The 18,560-nt window shown below is 36.3% G+C and overlaps 1 protein-coding gene across 7 annotated transcripts in view; it reads left to right on the top strand.

The window, feature by feature from the left end:
- Nucleotides 1-18,560, top strand: part of EPS15L1 (epidermal growth factor receptor pathway substrate 15 like 1) — a 120,042-nt gene that overhangs the window by 49,144 nt on the left and 52,338 nt on the right. For 4 of the 7 annotated variants that reach the window (XM_072601281.1, XM_072601277.1, XM_072601284.1 and 1 more), the window contains 6 exons: nucleotides 4,163-4,324; nucleotides 6,486-6,683; nucleotides 11,718-11,888; nucleotides 16,378-16,504; nucleotides 17,337-17,387; nucleotides 18,251-18,381. In XM_072601281.1, coding sequence (XP_072457382.1) covers nucleotides 4,163-4,324; nucleotides 6,486-6,683; nucleotides 11,718-11,888; nucleotides 16,378-16,504; nucleotides 17,337-17,387; nucleotides 18,251-18,381 — 840 coding nt within the window. The remainder of the gene's footprint in view (nucleotides 1-4,162; nucleotides 4,325-6,485; nucleotides 6,684-11,717; nucleotides 11,889-16,377; nucleotides 16,505-17,336; nucleotides 17,388-18,250; nucleotides 18,382-18,560) is intronic. The other 3 variants (XM_072601279.1, XM_072601278.1, XM_072601280.1) reach the window with 2 other exon arrangements.

Here is an 18,560-nt window from a genome sequence, read left to right as displayed (position 1 = left end):
TCATGTGGTTTTGAATATTTTTGTTTTTACTATGATCATTAATTTTTCTCCTTATGTTGATCATATAAGTAGAAAAATTTTCTGTTTGGGCATAAAACAACCAACTTTTTTTTGTGTGTCTTTTATAAATTTACAGTATGTGAATGAATTGTGGGCACATAAAAGAGTCAAATGCTTTGTGATAATTAGCTAAAGCAATTTATATATACATGTGCCTTCAGGAAGCTTTTTCAGTGATTTTTGCTTTGTTTATAACTTGTTCTTTACAATTCAAGGACTTTTTGGCATATTGTTTTTACTTGCTCAGTGTTTTATGAGTTTATTGATTTTTTTTTTTTTTTTTTTTTAGTGATACAAGCTATAAATGCTTGTTAAAGTACACAGACATGTACATGTGTATTTGGAGGGATAAGTGCTATTTTCATCTTTGGGTAGAAGATATGTGAGACTTTCTGTTAATAAAGGTGGGTTCAGACTTAAGTCTGAGAAGTTAGTGAAATACTTTCCTAGTCATTCACAAACCTCTGTAAAACATCTGAGCCAATAATTATGGATTTTTTTCTACTCTGTCTCTTTCTAGTATTGCAGAGAAGCTAGAATTTGTCTAGAGTGGGACTTCTTAAACTTTTTCCACTTGTGATCCCTGCAGCACTTCTTACACTGTGGGTCGCAAGGTTGCAATCTTGTATGGGGTGATGACCCACAGTGTAAGAAGTGCTTGGAGAAGTTAACTATTCTGTTGATCATTATATTAAAAGTACATTAACTGTTTCTCATTTGATTGCATTTGTATTTTTATTGTGTTGGTCTCATTGAAACCATAGAGTTGACCAGAAATTTTCTGCATTCTCTTAACTCTGGGTATTCTCTCTTTCCTCTGATTTCTTACTTTTCATGTTTCCATAGTAAAGTTTTTTGTTGATGTTTAATTATTTGTTTTACTCTTTCTACTGCACTAATTCCTTTTGATTTATTTTAGTTGCTAATTTAAAAATTCTGGTATTTCTGATATATTTCACTTCTTTCCTTCCCCACCTCACCCGCCACCTCCCCAGTTTCTTTCCATGTTTCCTTATTGTTTTCTTTAATTGGCAATATGCGTTCTCTTTTAATGTCTTCACTGACTTCTTTAGTAATTCTCTGAAGTTTATGTGGTGATAGTTTGTTAGCTTACCTTACCTCTTAAATTTCTTAGTGAGGCAGTGACTGTTGCATATATAGGTATATTCATGTCTTGGAATGTTTTTACAATGTTTTATTAGATTGTATAGGAAAATATACTTGCTCATGATGGGTATAGTAGATACTAGCAGATTGCTTCATCTCTCATTCCTGTTTTCTCACTAATTTTCAATCTCTCTGTCTCCGAGCTGTTTGTTGGATACCTACAGATCCTCCCGAGTTTTTCCCACCATCAAAAAGCCTTATTTCATTCAGGCATCCCTGCTTGCTGTTGTTCTATTTGTCTCCTCCCTTTTGTGGCTAAACTCCTTGAGAAGGCTGTCTATAATAATACATGCCTCTACTTCCTTTACTCTTGACCCTCTTCTTAATGCATATTGGATGAATTTTCAGGCTAATGCATAGTGTGAAGACCACTTTCCTAATGTACAGATCTGTCCAGGACGCTGTCAAAAAGATCTCTTACTGCCCACAGAATGAAATGTAAATCTCTTGGCCTCCTTCAGGCTTGTTTCATGTGTTACCTTCTGAAAGAGGCCTGTCCTGAGTACCCCAGTACTTCTGAGGACCCCACTTCTCCCTAGTGTGCAGCACAATACCTTTGCCATAATCAGTGAAACAATTTTGTAATTATTTTGTATAGATCTTATATTTATGTATCTACAAATATATCGTATCCTCTCTATAGTTCTAATCTCCTGATGGGTAGAGACTGTTGTATACTTTCTCTTCTCAAACAGTGTTGTCCCCCGTGTGTAGCATATATTTTCTCCACATCTTTAAATTCATATCTTCCTTAAAGGCCCAGTTCAGGTGTTATCTCTTCCAAACAGCCTTTCCCAGTCACTCCCGCTGAGAGTGATCTCTACGTGCTCAAATTTCTTACAGTACTTTATGTAAACCTCACATTCCATTTAGCCATTTCACTGTTTGCCAAGCTCTCCACTCCTTTATAGTCATTTATTGTTCATTTGTTTCTGACTCTGTGACCTCATGGACCATAATGTCCATTAGGTTTTCTAGGCAAAGATACTAGGGTGGTTTGTCATTTCCTTCTCCCATAGATTAAGGCAAACAGAGAGTAACAGGGTCACATAGCTAGTAAGTGTCTCAGACTAAATTTGAACTCAGGTCTTCCTGACTCCAGGCCTAGCACTCTCTCCACTGAGCCACCTAGCTGTCCTCCTTTTTAATGGGAGCTATTAAATCATATCTAATTCTGACTATGGCTCCTTGGTTATTTGAATTCTTTTAAACTTTCAAACTGACTGCAAGCTGGCTGCATGCAGTAAAGTACGTTGACCTGAAAGCTCTGGATTTTGCTTATGACATCCCTGGGAGTTTTCATTTTGGATTCTCTTTCAGGAGGTGACTGGTGGAGCCTTTTTATTTAAGATTTCTTGAAATAAAATGTCTAGGGTGTTTTTGGTCGTGACATTCAGAAAGTCCAATGATTCTTAAATTTTTTTCTCCTTGGATCTGTTTTCTAGGTAAGCTATGAGAATATCTTACATTTTCTTCTATTTTTTCAGTCTTCTGACTTTGTTTTAATATTTCTTGTTGTTTCATGGAGGCATTGGCTTTTATTTGGTACATTCTGATTTAGGGAGTTGGTGACTTAGACAAGGTTTTGTACCTCTTGTACAACTAAATCTAATGGTTTATTAATCCTTTCCAAGTATTGCTTGCATAACTCTCATTTGTTTTCCAAGTTTTTCCTCTAGTATTCTCATTTCATTAACAAAAAAAAGGTTTTAATTCTTTTCAAAAAGATTTTTAAAAAGAACACAACAAAATTCTTGCTTTATGTCTTTTAGAAATTCTAGTTGAATTAGTACCCAAGCTGTATTTTTCTCTGAGGCTTTGCTTGTAGATGTTTTAAAGATCTGTTTGGAGGAGTTTTTGTGGAGGAACTCAGTGCACCTGTCTCCCGATACTCTACTGTCTTAGCCCTGCCTCCTAAGTTCTCCTAATGGTGGTACCTTCCTCTGAGACTAACTTCTGTCTACTCTTTCTCAGTTTTTTGTACACCTGATTGTTCATATATTCTCTCTTCTGTAAACTATGAGCAGAGGTTCTTTTTGCCTTTTTCATATCCCCAGTGCTTAGCATGTATGTAGTAAGTGCTTAATAAATGGTTGTTGAATGTCTAAGGGAGAGTTGAATGAAAGACAGTGTCATCAACATTATAATTATAACCTGACATTTGTATAGCTTTAAATTTTGTTAAGTATTTTACATGTTGCTAACTGACAAAGTAAAAATGGGAAAGAGAGATAGGGGGAAGAAACTGTTTCTTCAGATACTTACTAGCTGATTAACTAATGAATATAGTCTTTCAACTGCTCTTTGTTTTTAAATTTTCAGAGCTTTGGAAGTAGGTCAGTGGAGGAGAAATGATTTTCTGGATTTTGTATTTTCCTCATCCATGGCTCAGGGATAAACCAAAATTAAAAAAAACAAACAAACCTTCTGGATAATGGACCAAATGTGCAACATACATGTATCAGGAGTTGGGGAACCTGTGGCTTCAAGGCCACATGTGGCCCTCAGATGTGGCCTTTTGACTGAGTCCAAGTTTTACAGAACAAATTCTTTTATTAAGGGGATTTGTTCTATGAAGTTTGGATTCAGTCAGTGGGCCCACACTTGAGAACCTAGAGGGCCACATATGGCCTTGAGGCCTACCTTAATGTGGATCATTTGGTTGACTAAGGAATTTATAAATTTCACAAAATACTACCCAATCTATTGTTTTCCTAAAGGTTATTATGCTAATTTTTGGAGGCTAGCATCCAATTTTGCTTCCATTAGATCCTTTGCTGTAAGATTTCTGCTTTTGCTTTGTACCAAGCTTCTTCCCCAGGAGGATGTGCCGAGATCCCAGAGCCAGTTAGGAAGATACTCCTGTGTAGGTGAACATGGAAGCCATTCAAACTTGCTCACTCTATAGCAGCTCAATTTATGGTGTTTTCCTTAGGAGTTGCAGAATGACTTAGACAGAGAAACAAGTAATTTACAAGAATTAGAAGCCCAGAAACAAGATGCTCAAGATCGCCTCGATGAAATGGACCAGCAGAAAGCTAAACTTAAAGATATGCTGAGTGATGTAAGGCAGAAATGCCAAGAGGAAACACAGATGGTGAGTGCTGGTTTGTCTTTGCAAGATTTATGTCTCCCTGTTTGTATTGGACTAGTTAAGCCATCCTATCCTTAGTTATATGGAGTACACCCCTAAAACAAGATCTTTTTGAGAAGGAAAAAGTTACATACCAAAAGTAATTGATAAGACTTGAATCTTCAGATGCTGCTTTCATCCTATTGGGGTAGGTATGCCTCCACCAGTACAGATCATAGCCAGTCAGCATCATCTTATCCTGTGGGATTCTTTTCCACATTTTTCCAAAAATCCTTCATAGAAAATCCATCTAGAATGCTGGAAGGTTCCTTTTGTTTGTTTGTTTGTTTGTTTTTAATCTTAGGGATGCCAGTTCAGGACTTTCAGTCTTTTGTCTCTCATTCTTGTAACGTGATCAACCTACATCTTTTTTCTGACATATATGTCCTTGAAAATATCTTTTATTTCTGTATACAAGTACTTTATAAGTACCTTTCTTAAAGTTTTTCACAGTTATTTTCATTTAAATAAATATATTTTATTCATATTTATCATCACTGTGCAAGTTTTTATTGCTTTCATTATAATTTCCTTGCTGAAAGAACAAAATCTAAATTTAGATTTTACATAAACCAGATTTGGGGAGAGAAGTGTAGCTTGTTTTCATACACATATAGCAAATTAAAAAAAAATTCTGCCAACTTCCCTCCCCCCTCAGGACTTTATTTAAATAGTAACATTTTGTTGTCTGTTTTAGAGTATAGTGTAGCGTGGTATTCTGGTAACCCTGGCATTCAGTTCAGCTTGATAAGCATTTATTAAGTTCCTGTTACATGAGGAGCTCTCTGCTGGTCTCCAGAGAGAGAAAATTTAGGTAAGAAAATAGGGACATAACACAAAAATAATCATACACTTTGAACCTATAATTCCATCCCATTGTTGAGAATATATCATTTAAGTCAAGGGTTCTGAAATTGGGCTAGACTTAAATATCTATCTAACTATCCAAGTAACTATATATCCACGTACAAAAACACACCCACACATACATGCACATATATACACAGATGCACACACATATATGGGTAACTATTTCACTAAAATTGATTTCTTTTGTAGTCCTATGTATTTTGTTTCGTGCATTTAAAAGCATTATCCTGAAAAGGGGGTCCGTAGGTTTTACCACACTCCTAAAGGGGTCCATGATACAAAAAAAAAGTGAAGAATCTCCACTTTTTTATTCAGATCCTATTTACTACTTAATTGCTGTGTGACTAGGGATAAATCACTTACTTTCTTTGAGCTTTTGCTTCCTGATTTCTAAAATACAAATGATATTGTCAGTAGTATCTACCTGACCAGGCTAGAAGGCAGATCAAATGAGGTGTCTGTATATATGTACGTGTATATATAAATAAATGTATGTAGAGTGCCTTCTAGACCTTAAAGTATCATGTGAATGGTGGATTTATTATTATTTCAGGGGTATTCATGTTATGATGGCATTAAAAATGATACATTTGAGAAATATAAAGTAATTTGGAAAGCGTGATGCCCAGTGTTTTGCTTTCTTCTAGATAAGGTGGTACATGCCAATAGTAGTCCCTGTTTTATGGCATCTGAGGCTAGTGGATCTCTTGAGCTCAGGAGTTAGTTCTGAGCTACATATAGCTACATTGATTAGCTGTCCACACTAAGTTCAGTATCAATATGGTGAGCCCTCAAGAGAGGGGGGCTACCACATTTCTTAAGGGAATCAACCTAAGTCAACAACAGAACAGATCAAAAGTCTGTGCTGATCAGTAGTGGGATAGCTGCTTTGATCTGCTCTGTACTTTTGGCCTGAGTGAAATAGGGAGACCTACCCTTTGGAAAAAAACACACCAAAAAAGAAAGCAAAAGCAAAAGAGCAGCATACACAATGAATACACCTAGATAAAGAGAAAAATATATCCACAAATATAGAGGTGAATGAACAGAGGACAGAATGGGACAATAGTAAGCTGTGATGAACATGTTTTATGTAAAAATTCATTTTAAAGGCAAAGAGTTGTAAATGTTTATTTTATTGCTTAAAATCTGATTAATTTTCATCTTAGGTTTCAACTCTTGTTTAAATAACATAAAAATTATACTTTAAAATAATTTCATTCAGATCTTAGGATTATATTGAAATTTATTTCAGATTTCATCATTGAAAACTCAAATTCAGTCTCAGGAATCGGATTTAAAGTCACAGGAGGATGACCTGAATAGGGCCAAAACAGAATTGAACCGATTGCAACAAGAAGAAACCCAACTAGAACAGAGCATCCAAGCAGGGAAAGTTCAGCTGGAAACAATAATTAAATCTTTGAAATCAACACAAGAAGAAATTAATCAGGTACATTCACATAAATGATACTTCATATTCTATCCACAAAGAAAGTTATCATTGACATCTGATTTTGAATTTGTGGCATTGCAGTGTGGATTTAGAATCAAGAGATTTGGGGTTGAATTTGAGCTGTGCTTCTTACTTAACCATGGAACATTCTTTTAACCTCTTTTAGCCTCAGTTCCCTTATTTATAATATGGAGATAAAGATACTTAGAATGCCCACCTCGCAGGGTGGTGAGGGAAGTAATGTATGTGAAACACTTTATAGGTCTTAAAACATTATATAAATGTCACGTATCACTTTTATTATCTGTGTGGCCCTAGGTATTGCTAATAACTTACATTTATGGCTCTGTCCTGAGCCTTCTTCTTTTTTCTCACTTGGTGACCTTATCAGCTTCTACTCACCTGGATTGTTGCACAAGCCTCTTAATTGATTTCCCTACTATCGATAGCTCTCTCCCAGTCTAGGCCATTTTCCACTTAGCTCCAAAGTGATTTTTGTTTCTTTTCTTTTTTTACACCTAGCAAGCATTTGTTTTTTCTTTCTTCTTTCCAAAAAGGAAAAAATAAACACATGATGAAAGTAGATATAGGCAAAAGTGATTTTTTTTTTTCTAGTTCTGACCATGTTATTTCCTTGTTGAAGAAGCTTCAGTGGCTCTTTATCATTTGTAGGACAGGAGAGAGCGTTGCCTCCTTTGTTTGACATTTAGAACACTTCACAGTCTGGCACCCCCTGTGTTTCATACTTATTTCTTCTTTTTGTCCCACCCAAATAGCACATTCTGGCCATACTGGTGTACTTACCATTCCCTGTACATGACATTCTGTCTCCTGACTCTGCATTTGTGCAGGGAACCCCCCTGCATCCCCTCATTCTCTCATGTCCCCCTCCCCCATCTGCAGTCTGAGATGTTCTTCCTTCCACCCCTGAGGATACCTAGCTTCCTTCTGGGTTTTGCCCAACAGAACCAGGAGAACAATTATATAATAATTATAAAGACAGACAATCAACATAGTGACCAGCCACAATTCCAGAGGCCTGATGACGGAGTGTCCTGCCCACTTTTTGATTAAGAGGTGATAGAATGGCACATTGTATAGATTGAGATGTATATTTTGAATGTGGCCAGTGTGGAATTTGTTTTGTTTTGACTGTGTGTATTTGTTATAAGAGTTTTGTTCTTTCTTTTTTCCCCAATGATAAGAAGTGAAAAGGAGGTAAAGTAGGTTTTTAACGGGGGAAAAACTCCCCAAAGTTTAACTCAAAATGCCACTTTCTACATTAAGCCTTTTTTGATCTCCCCAGGTCTTAGTGCTCCCACTCCCACTCCCACTTCATATATGTATTCATTTTCTTTGTATGTGTTATATAGACAGCTGAGACTTTTTGTTTTTCTTTGTATTCTCAGTGCCTTGCATATTTTAGGTGATTAATAAATACTTACTGAATGATGAAGAGATCTGAGAAGTTATCTAGTCTACTCTTATCCTGGTATCATGAAATTCCTTCTACAATATCCCTACCATGTAGTCTTCTAGACATCTTCCTCAATATCTGTGTGGGGGAGCTCAGTACTTATGCAGCCTGTTGTTTTCCGTAAATGCGCTATCTCTAATTATTAGAAAGTACCTGTTTACATTGGCCTTTATGTTTTATTTCCCTCCCTAAAATTTCAACCCCTTAGTCCTAATTCTTCTTTCCAGATATTTGTAGAAAAAATCTACTCCCATTTCTTCACCTTGAAGATGAGAGAATATGCACATCACCTTGAGGGAGTGTTTCAGGAGTGAATTATCTTAAAAGAACTTTCAAATTGAGAAGAGCTACTCTTAGCTATTCACAAAAGTAGATATAGCATAAGAAAGATATGCTATTTTTGGTTCATTCTGGTCTCATTTTCTGATGGACTATATTGTAAATTTTTTGAAAGAGCATAGAAGGATAGTTCCCCTTAGGTACTCAAAGACTGAGTTCAACTGAGTAACATTTGAGGTCCTTTCTAGTGCTGGCTAAGATCCTGGCACTTAGTGACATATGATGCTTAAATTTATTTAAGCCTTTTTGAGCCTCTTCGTATCTTTAGCCTGTTACAATGTCTTTTTCCCAGAGAACTGAGCTAGGCTCAGTAGTAGGAGTTACAGGGAGATATATATATTTTTTTCTAATATAACAAAGAATTTCCTAGCAGTTCAGATTTGTCTGACATTTGAATAGGCTATCAGTGAAGGAAAAGGGAGTTCCATATTACTGTAAGTATTTAGGAAAAGGCTTAGCCACTTGTCACATACATTGAATCAAGTACAGGTTGAACTGCATGTCCTGGTTTAGGGTTCCTTTCAGTCCTAATAGTCTACGTTTTAGGGATTTTTCATAGGTAAGTTGGACCATATTGGATAAACCCAACAAGTCTTCCCTCAACAAGGTTCCTACTTCATATGGAAGAAGCCTGTTAATTTTTTGTTCCCTATAAAAAGACTTGTAAAGACATTACTGGTCTTTTCGTTTCAAGTAAAAAGTGCAATCAAACTCAGCAATAGTGAGGTGATTACTTACTTGGTTCAGTTTTCACTTATATTCAAATTAATTTTTCAGGGTACAGTTGAACTCAAATAGTCCAAATTCCATTTCCCCCAAGTGATTCTAAGTGACAAAACCTGGTTTCTTCTTTTGTGCTTTATCATCATGGCATGGAAGTGACTTTGGGTTCTTGAAGACTGTTCCAGTGGAGTCAAAGTCCTGACTGGTCCTACCAAGCTGGAAAACCTTTGAGAACAGAACTAGTGAGGATTTGTGTGTCTTTTGTCCAAGAACCAGCCACACCAAGCACAGTAGGCTCATCACCAGAGGGCTGGCCACCAGGTGATTTTTACTTTTGGCCACAGCTTTTCATGCAGCTGCCTCCTAAGTGATAGAGAAGTTGTGTTCAACGTCAGTTGAATGAATACCCAGACAGATGAAATCATAGATTCTGGAAGTATTACCTTTTAGTCACAATTTTTAAAAGTTATATATGTTTCTGTACCTAGCTTTTCTTTGAATTAAATCTATGTTGGGGGCTCACATATATATATATATATAATTATATATTAGATAATAATATGTCAATTACAGAATACATATTTTGCCAACATGAATTAGGTAATGCCATTCAGATAGATGTGTTTTATGAAGTAAAAGTTGATTTGCTTGTGAATAATTAGTCATTCTAAAATATATACAGCTTTCTGCTATTTTCAAAGATCATTTGAAGGATCTAGGAATTTTCAGCATAGTGGATAAAGAATGAAGGATGGAGCAAGAAAGGTTGTTATATAGAAGAGGGAGCCTACTTAGATTGACTTGGGGCCATTGAGGAGAATGAGTACCAGTGGGGAGCCACAGGGAGGAAAATTTCAATAGTCTTGATAGCAGAATGGTATCATGAAAAGAATGCTGGATTTGGAGTCAAAGGCCTGAATTCTTTTTTTTTTTTTTTCTGGGAGGAAGTTTTTATTTTATTTTATTTTATTTTTTTTTATTTTTTTATTTTTTAATGTTTAACAATCACTGCCATACAATTGAGATTTTATCCCCCCCCACCTACCCCCCACTACCCCCCTCCCTCCCCACGACTGCATACAATTCTGTATAGATTCTACATATACTTTCCTATTGAGTATATTTTCACTATAGTCATGCTATGTAGTCAGACTAAAATAAATGAAAGAAATCGTATAACAAATCAGAACATGATACACAAACACATACACATACACAAACATGATCTGCTACATTTTGTGAGTGACTTCCATATTTCTTTCTCTGAGTGTAGAAGGCATTTTGCCTTGAGAACCACCTTTGGGATTTTTTTTTTTTTATAAGAAGTTTTTGCGTTATTACAAAAATCCAAGTCTACCAGAAAAAACTCTCACACACTGTGGTCGTTGCTGTGCACAAAGTTCTCCTGGTTCTGCTCCTTTCACTCAGCATCAGGTCATATAAGTCCTTCCAGGCCTCTCTGAAGTCTTCTTGTTCATCATTTCTTATGGCACAATAGTACTCCATTACATTCATATACCATAATTTATTCAGCCATTCCCCAATTGATGGACATCCCCTTGACTTCCAGTTTTTGGCAACTACATAGAGTGCTGCTATAAATATTTTTGTACATGTGGGACCCTTTCCCATTTTTATGATCTCTTGGGGATATAGTCCTAGTAGCGATATTGCTGGGTCAAAGGGTATGCACATTTTTGTAGCCCTTTGGACATAGTTCCAAATTGCTCTCCAGAATGGTTGGATGTGCTCGCAGCTCCACCAACAATGAATTAGTGTTCCAACTCTCCCACATCCTCTCCAGCATTTATCATTTTCTTGTTCTGTCATGTTTGCCAATCTTATAGGTGTGATGTGGTACCTCAGAGTTGTTTTGATTTGCATCTCTCTAATCAATAGTGATTTAGAGCATTTTTTCATATGATTATCGATAGCTTTAATTTCTTCCTCTGAAAATTGCCTGTTCATATCCTTTGACCATTTATCAATTGGGGAATGACTTGTATGATTATACATTTGGGTCAGTTCTCTATATATTCTAGAAATGAGGCAAAGGCCTGAATTCTAATGTGACTTTGCTACAGTGTAACCTTGGTTAAACCTCTTACGACCTCAGTGTTATCACCTACAAAATAGGGAGTTAGAATAGATACTCTTGAAGGTCCATTCTAGCTCTGCATCTTATTATCCTCTGAAGAAATATTAACAGAACTGTCTAAAAATGAATTTGACAGTCTCCTTTGGTAGGGTGTCTCTTCAAGAAGAGACTCATTGACCACTTGGCAGGAGTATTGTAGAAGGGATTCATGCTTCAGGTTGGAGTTCAAGTGAGTAACATTTGAGGTCCTCTCTAGTGCTGGCTAAGATCCGGTGCTTCTCATCTTTACCTTCCACATCGTTGGGACCTGGCTCTGAATAAGAAAAGCTGCAGCCTCTTAGCTGGCTGTTTTTGTTGGGTCTTGTATAATAGTGGCCATTTTTCTCTCACACAGGCAAGAAGTAAGCTTTCTCAACTGCAAGAGTGTCACCAGGAAGCCAACACAAGTATTGAACAGTATAATGAAGCACTGAATGGGATTCCTGGTGACAGCATGACGAACTTAGCTGACCTCAGTGAAGGAGCCGCACAGAAAGAAACAGGCGGTTTTGGAGCTATGGTAAAGGTTGAATAAAAGTAATAATTAAGATTTACATTTCCTACTGTTAACAGCAAACAAGTTTATCAATTTGTAAATTGTGTCTCATTTGAATTTTGTAAAGTGAAGGTTTTTGGTTGTGGTCTTGACATCCACAGCTCTTGTAACCTAGCTTTCATCACTATATTTGACTTTAGTACTTACTTTGTAGTTGTGGGTGAGAATGATATGTAAGAACTGTTTTGAAGGAACCTCACTTGCAGTGAAAGTATTTATACAGTGATACTCAGCAAATGTTTGGGGTCCTTCAGTAATGTGTCTGTTTAACTTAACCAAAGATGGATACAAATATTTTCTTTGCTGAGCCTATTGCTGCCATGTTTTCTGTGACAGATATTTTCTTCAGGAATAGCATCTTTAAAATGAAAGTTTAAGATAAGGTTCAAGGAATATGGCAATCAGACGTTAGTCATAAAAAGAGAGACCTGCCTAAAATAAGCTCTGTCAGTGAAGTGATGATATTCTTCCCCTGTCTGCTCACTCATCTGAAAGAACATATATGGGAGCTGGGGTGGATATTATTATTCCACTCACCTGAAATGTTTGTAACATTTAAGAACTCAGCACTTTATTTTAAACCTTGTGACTACAGAGCACATATCACAATATTAGCTATGTAGGTTTTTAGTTCCTTTTGTTTACTGTTTGGTTCTAAGGATGCTTATTTATATTCAAACAGCATCCTGAGATAACAGCTTCTCTCATTTATTACAAAGCTTCCAAATATTGTTCCTGGGACGAAACAGAATTTTCTCTTTAATCCAGTTACTTTTGTGCTGTTGAGGTGAAGAGAATGAAAGCAATTGGTCTGAAAGTTTTGGTGGCTCTTGGCTCTACCATCCTTGTACTTTTTATGTCACATCCTTGTACTTAAATGTTACTACTGACATTCTCTTGGGGCTCTAACTCCTGTCCTTTTCTGGCCTCATTTGTTAAGTGGTTCCTTTTTTCTTGTAATAATGCAGGCTTCTCTTCCCTAAACATGCCTGACGTCTTTATATCAATTTATTTCTTGATATTTTTCCTTGCTGTGTAGCTGTACAGTTTGGTCATACCTATCAACTAGGGAGAATTATCGTTCTCTGGTTCTCTTGCACAGTGCTTTTTAGTTTTCCTAATTTACCTCTTCTCTCCAGCTACTGCTTGATGCCCTGACATTCCTTCTGTACTACCTCTTCATTTCATTTACCAGTTAGCTTTCTTCTTATGGAACTTTCAATATGTGATCCAAAGTATCTTGTAGTTGTTCCACACGTTTTAAAAGGTCAGTATTTCCTCAAAGAAATCTTTATGTTACAGAGTCTATTAACATTACTTTAAAAATTAAATATTATTAGTCTTATCTTTGATAAATAGATGAGCCAGAAGTTCACATTTTCTACTATTCATTACTTATTCTGTGTATTTTCTTCCATTTTTATTTTAAAAATTGCATATTTTGTTTTGTCTAGTATTCTTAGCATTAGGCCTTTGAACTGTGGTAATTAAGTTTTAGTTCTTAATACAGTTCACTTTTAAGTATTACTTCTACAGTATTTCATAAGACTGGTTTCCTTGGGGAAAAAAATTGGGAGTTGACATGGCAATCAATGTGCTTTGTAATATGGCCAACTTTCTTCCCCACAGATTTTACTTTTCTCATTATTTTTGTTCATCTTTAAAGTATAGCTAAGTTTACATGAAAGTTAACTAATCTTGGGAATGTTTATGTCATAAATGTTAAGTAAAAACTGCCAGTTTTTGAAAAATAACAACAAAATCCAGCAATTATCTTATTGTACAAATACAACTTTAAAAACCTTATTTGTTTGTTTTTGTTTCTTAATAAACAGTGTGAAAAGGAATTTTTGTTTACTACAAAAAATGACGATTACAACTAATCAGAGGACAGGCATCTTTGAGTTCTCATTAAGATTTTGCTTCCAAGGGAATAAATAACTGAAGGAATCACATCTACCATTGTCTAAGCAAAGTTTCATTTACACTTCCTGAAAGTTGCTATTATCCTGTTATTTCTTCAGTACAAGTAATGTTACCAACTCCAAGTGACAAAGGTTTCTTAAAACATTCTTTTCTCTTAGCTGATTACACCCTCCATTGAAATCCTGCTCCTATGCCTCATTGTGTCATTGGGTCCACTGGGGACCCTGGGTCTTTGTTTGCTGTGCCAGTAGTACACAACTCTGGCAGGCCTACCAAACCGAGGAGTCTTCAGCCATGAGTGTGGCACTGGACTGTGCCTCTTGTCTGAGGAATGACCTAGACAAGTTCAGAGAGGCTCATCACTGGAAGGGCTGGTCGCATAGCAACTCATGGAATATGGAGAGATTGCAATTTGTAGAAGTGGAGGGAAGTGACCCTGCTGATGACATCCTAAAGCTTTCACATGATCTGATTCCAAGCATATTAGTCTCATCTTCTTTGCACTGTTCATTCTGCCCACCGAGTACTTCTCACTGAAAGAAGAAAAATCATTGCAGACTTGAGCCTCACTGAAAACCTTACCCTCCTCTCAAGGACCTGCCTCTCTATTACATCTTAGGCATAGATCTAGCACTCTTCTAGAGAAAAGGAAATTTAGTTGATAATGCCTTTGATGACATTTCAGAGTTGTCATGTTACTTCAGAAATACATAACTTTATATCTGTGGTCAGTGAATTTTTTAGTTAAGAGAGTTTACTTTTTTCACAGTGGTCAATCAGTCATCATCAGTCCTTTTACCTTGCACTTAGGGGTCCTCAGAAGGCAGCTCAGTCATTGACAGGTAGACGTTGGGTGGCTTACCTTGATACATCTATACAGTTTTTAAAATGTTATTTTCGAGCTTCCCAATCATCTAAACACTAACGCACACCATTGGTACCAGTATTTTCCTTAGAACTTTTCTAGAATGCTGGTTTATGTTAACTACAGTTCCTTGAGAGACATTAGAGATCCATTTCAGAATTCCATCGCTTTATGATCCAAGCACCAAACTGATGGTTGGTGATCAATTGGAATAGCAATTGTGTGTCTGTAGTTGATGGATTGCAGAGTATTTAAAATAATCCAGTGTAAATGTGAAAATAAAATGGGAACGTCTGCAATAAGAAAATGTTTTCATTCTTAATCTACCATTTTACTCAGCTCCCTTATTCTTCTCCATCATTCTTTGAAAACAAATAAATCCTTTCCAAACATGGTGTGGTACAAGAGATTTATTTCCCTGACCGGCCAGTCCACTCCCATAAAAATAGGACTTTTTCATTATTTTTCTCCCGTATCCAAGAATTTCATTGGATATTAGCTGAATATTTTCACTATTTGGTCTTTAGCACTGTTATACCTATATAGAATTCTTTGCACTATTTGTAGCATCCAGGGCTCTTGGATGGGTATGTTGGGCAAATAGCCCAATAATCTGGTTCTGGTGCCTACTTTGTAGGCCATATTGTTGAAGACTACTGATAACATTTCTCAGGTAAGAAAAAAAATGTTTTATACTTGGCGGAGGGTATAGCTATTTGTTAAACCCTGGAATCCCAGACTGAGGACAGTGGAGACTATTAGTTTGGAGTAGGGACTTCTATTATTAGGAGATCTGGAAAACTACATTTTAATCAAACACCACTGAAAACCATATTGCTAAATGGAACTGATTTCATTGTATTGTTAACCTTGTCATAGACTTTCTTGACTGACAAAGTTTACTCTTAGCTGTCTCTTAGGTTTTTATGGCCACAGCTTTGTAATTGATAATGATCCTAAATTTTAGTCAGTTTGGATTATATTTTGGGATTGGTATTCCAACCCATTGGAAGCTAAATAATTCATTGTTTGGCAGAGTTAATGTTTGTTCTGTTGTAATGAAACTTCTCTATTTTAGCTAACAAACAGGTGGTCTTCGTTAACCAAAATGTGGTGGTTATTTCTAGATGATGTATACTTTATTGCTGTCTTCATTAGAAATTAGCCTTTCATAGGGCTTAAAAAAATAAAAAGTGTACATTTAAAACATAGATTTTCTTAGTTTGCGCTGATACCTAATGTGTATATCATGATAAATTCTGATAGCTGTAATTTAAAAATATAGAATTGTCCCCCTTATATTGTAGCATAGTTAGCCATTTTGCTTAAAAGTGATGAAGGGAGGATTTTGGAAAAAACTGTAAAATGCACAATTTAAAATGCTTTTGTAGGTAGGTTTTCCCACTAAGACTTTTTTTTTAAAGGAGTAGTAGATTCTGTATATGTGAAAAGAGAAAGAAACCATTTGTTATTTGAATAAGACCTTAAAATTTTTCTTTTCAATTTACACTAAAGGAGACACTTCTTTGACCTTTATTTCAGTAGCTATTCATTTTAGGATTTCAGTATTTAGAAGGAAACATGAAAATATTTTTGGAAATCTACATTTTGATTGATTTATAATTTTAAATGATAAAAGCCTTATACTGTTTCTCCATATAATTGTAGGATGATCCATTCAAGAATAAAGCCTTATTATTTAGCAACAGTACACAAGAATTGCATACAGACCCTTTCCAGGCAGAGGATCCTTTCAAATCTGATCCATTTAAAGGAGCTGATCCCTTCAAAGGCAGTAAGTAGGGGCTAATATATTGATCAAAACACTATATACCTACAATGCCATAATTATGTATTAATTTCACTGTGAAATGGTCAGAATAAAGTGGAAATTATGTGAACATTTGTGTCTCAGTCTGTAGGTGTGCTTTACAAACCTTATTGATCTTTAGATTCATATCTCTGTTAAAGAGCAGTAAGCCACTCAGTTACACAGTACTCTAGCAAAGTTACGGTGATTGGATTATTGCTCTCCTGACATTTCTTCCTTCCTTTAGCTTAGAGTCAAAGACTACCTTGTGAGAGGAGTGTGTGAGAAAAATATTGTGAAGTAGGAAAAAGGAAGGTGATTTGTAAGCTCATTCCAGGTGGTGTTGAAATTTCTTTTCTTTTAAAGTTGCAGATTGCAGATTTTAAAAAGCACCTTTATTTAGGGGAAGTATCAGGCAGCTGCCAAATTTAGCTCCAATCCCCCTTAGCTCTTTGTGCAATATTGCATTAGGAGCGGGTCTGACATCTTAGGCCACAGGAAGATAGGAGCTGACCTCAGGAATGAGTTCTGACTGACTCTGGTCTGTCCCACCCCAGCTTGTGGCAAACAGCCTGCATGCAGCTCCTTTAATTTTACCTTTTTACTAGCAAAGACGTAGTATCTGTACTTAGAAAAGTTGTGCTTTTAGTTGCTATTCCAAAGCAAAAGAAAAAAAGTGTGTTGTAAAGAATTTTATCGAGGGCAAAAGGAGAGACATTTTTCTTCCACAGTGGGGAAATTAACAGGGGGAAATGTGCACGTAAATAATGTTTCCAAAAGCCTTCAATTTGAGGATTTCCCCCCTTTTTAAATCTAGGTGACCCCTTCCAGAATGACCCTTTCGCAGAACAACAATTGACTTCAGCAGGTAAAAGATTTCTTTCAAGGAACATTTTCGTGGAATCCTCCCAGAGCAGTGTAGTCTACAAAGCAAATCTTGTTCTTTGTTGAAAAAATAAATACATTCCAGCTTCCCCTAGTAGAATGTCCAGCAGAACAGTAAGTGTGTTTAGTTTCTAAAGGAAGCTGAAATTGTCATCTCCTCTCCTTTTTGCAGTTTTATGCCCCTTCTTGTCCATTTCACAGCAAGGTGAGGAGCAAAACTGCAAAGGAAGCTCCTGATAGCCAGGTGATAGTAAGTACTTGTCCATGACAGCCTGGTTCAATGTCACAGAATGTCACCCTTAGACTGTAGCAAGGGATCTATGTCACACTTGTTCACGGGGGCCTCAGCAAATGTTGATCGTAAAAGCCAGTATTTTTATAGGTGCTTTCTGATTTGTAAAGCCCTTTCTATGAACAACCTCATTGGATCTTCACAACAATCCTGTGAAGTAGGCAGGGCGTATACTGTTACCTCCATTGTATAGATGAGGAAACTAAGACAAATGATTTGCTTATGGTCTCATAGCTAGCACAAAGTGTACCCATCTTTTATGCCAACTCCAGGGCTCTTTCCACGATGCTGCAGAGTGTCTGCAGCAAACTGCTAGTCCTACCTATGTATAAGGATCTGCTATCTTCTTTTCTCCATAGCATTGCTAATTAGTATGTCTATCCTCTAATATTCTTATTGATACTATCTAAATTTGCCAAAGTTTCCTTTTAGTTGGAACTTTAAATGTACATTTTTTGAACAGTCAAATAGAGTAGTCCATCTATGGGTTACTGATGTATTTTTGCATTTGTGAAATGGTGTTTGTTCATTCATTTTCTATCACTAAATTTTAGATCCATTTGGAGGAGATCCTTTCAAAGAAAGTGATCCATTTCGGAGCTCTGATGATTACTTCAAGAAACAAGTCAAAAGCGATCCATTTACCTCAGACCCATTCACAAAAAACCCCTCCTCATCTTCAAAAGTAAGTGACTCTTTAAGATAGGTAATGGATGTATATGCACAGGAATAACCGAACATTTGTAATTGCTTTGCCATGAAGACATGACAAAAAAATAGGTAATAGTTAGTGCCTTAGGAACAATTTTTAGAAGCGGTTGGAGTGAAATGGGATTGATGGGCTCTAGAGCGAATGGGATGGAG

This window comes from Notamacropus eugenii, chromosome 4, assembly GCF_028372415.1.
Source record: "Notamacropus eugenii isolate mMacEug1 chromosome 4, mMacEug1.pri_v2, whole genome shotgun sequence".
NCBI lineage: Eukaryota > Metazoa > Chordata > Mammalia > Diprotodontia > Macropodidae > Notamacropus > Notamacropus eugenii.
This window is presented reverse-complemented; position numbering and strand designations above follow the sequence as displayed.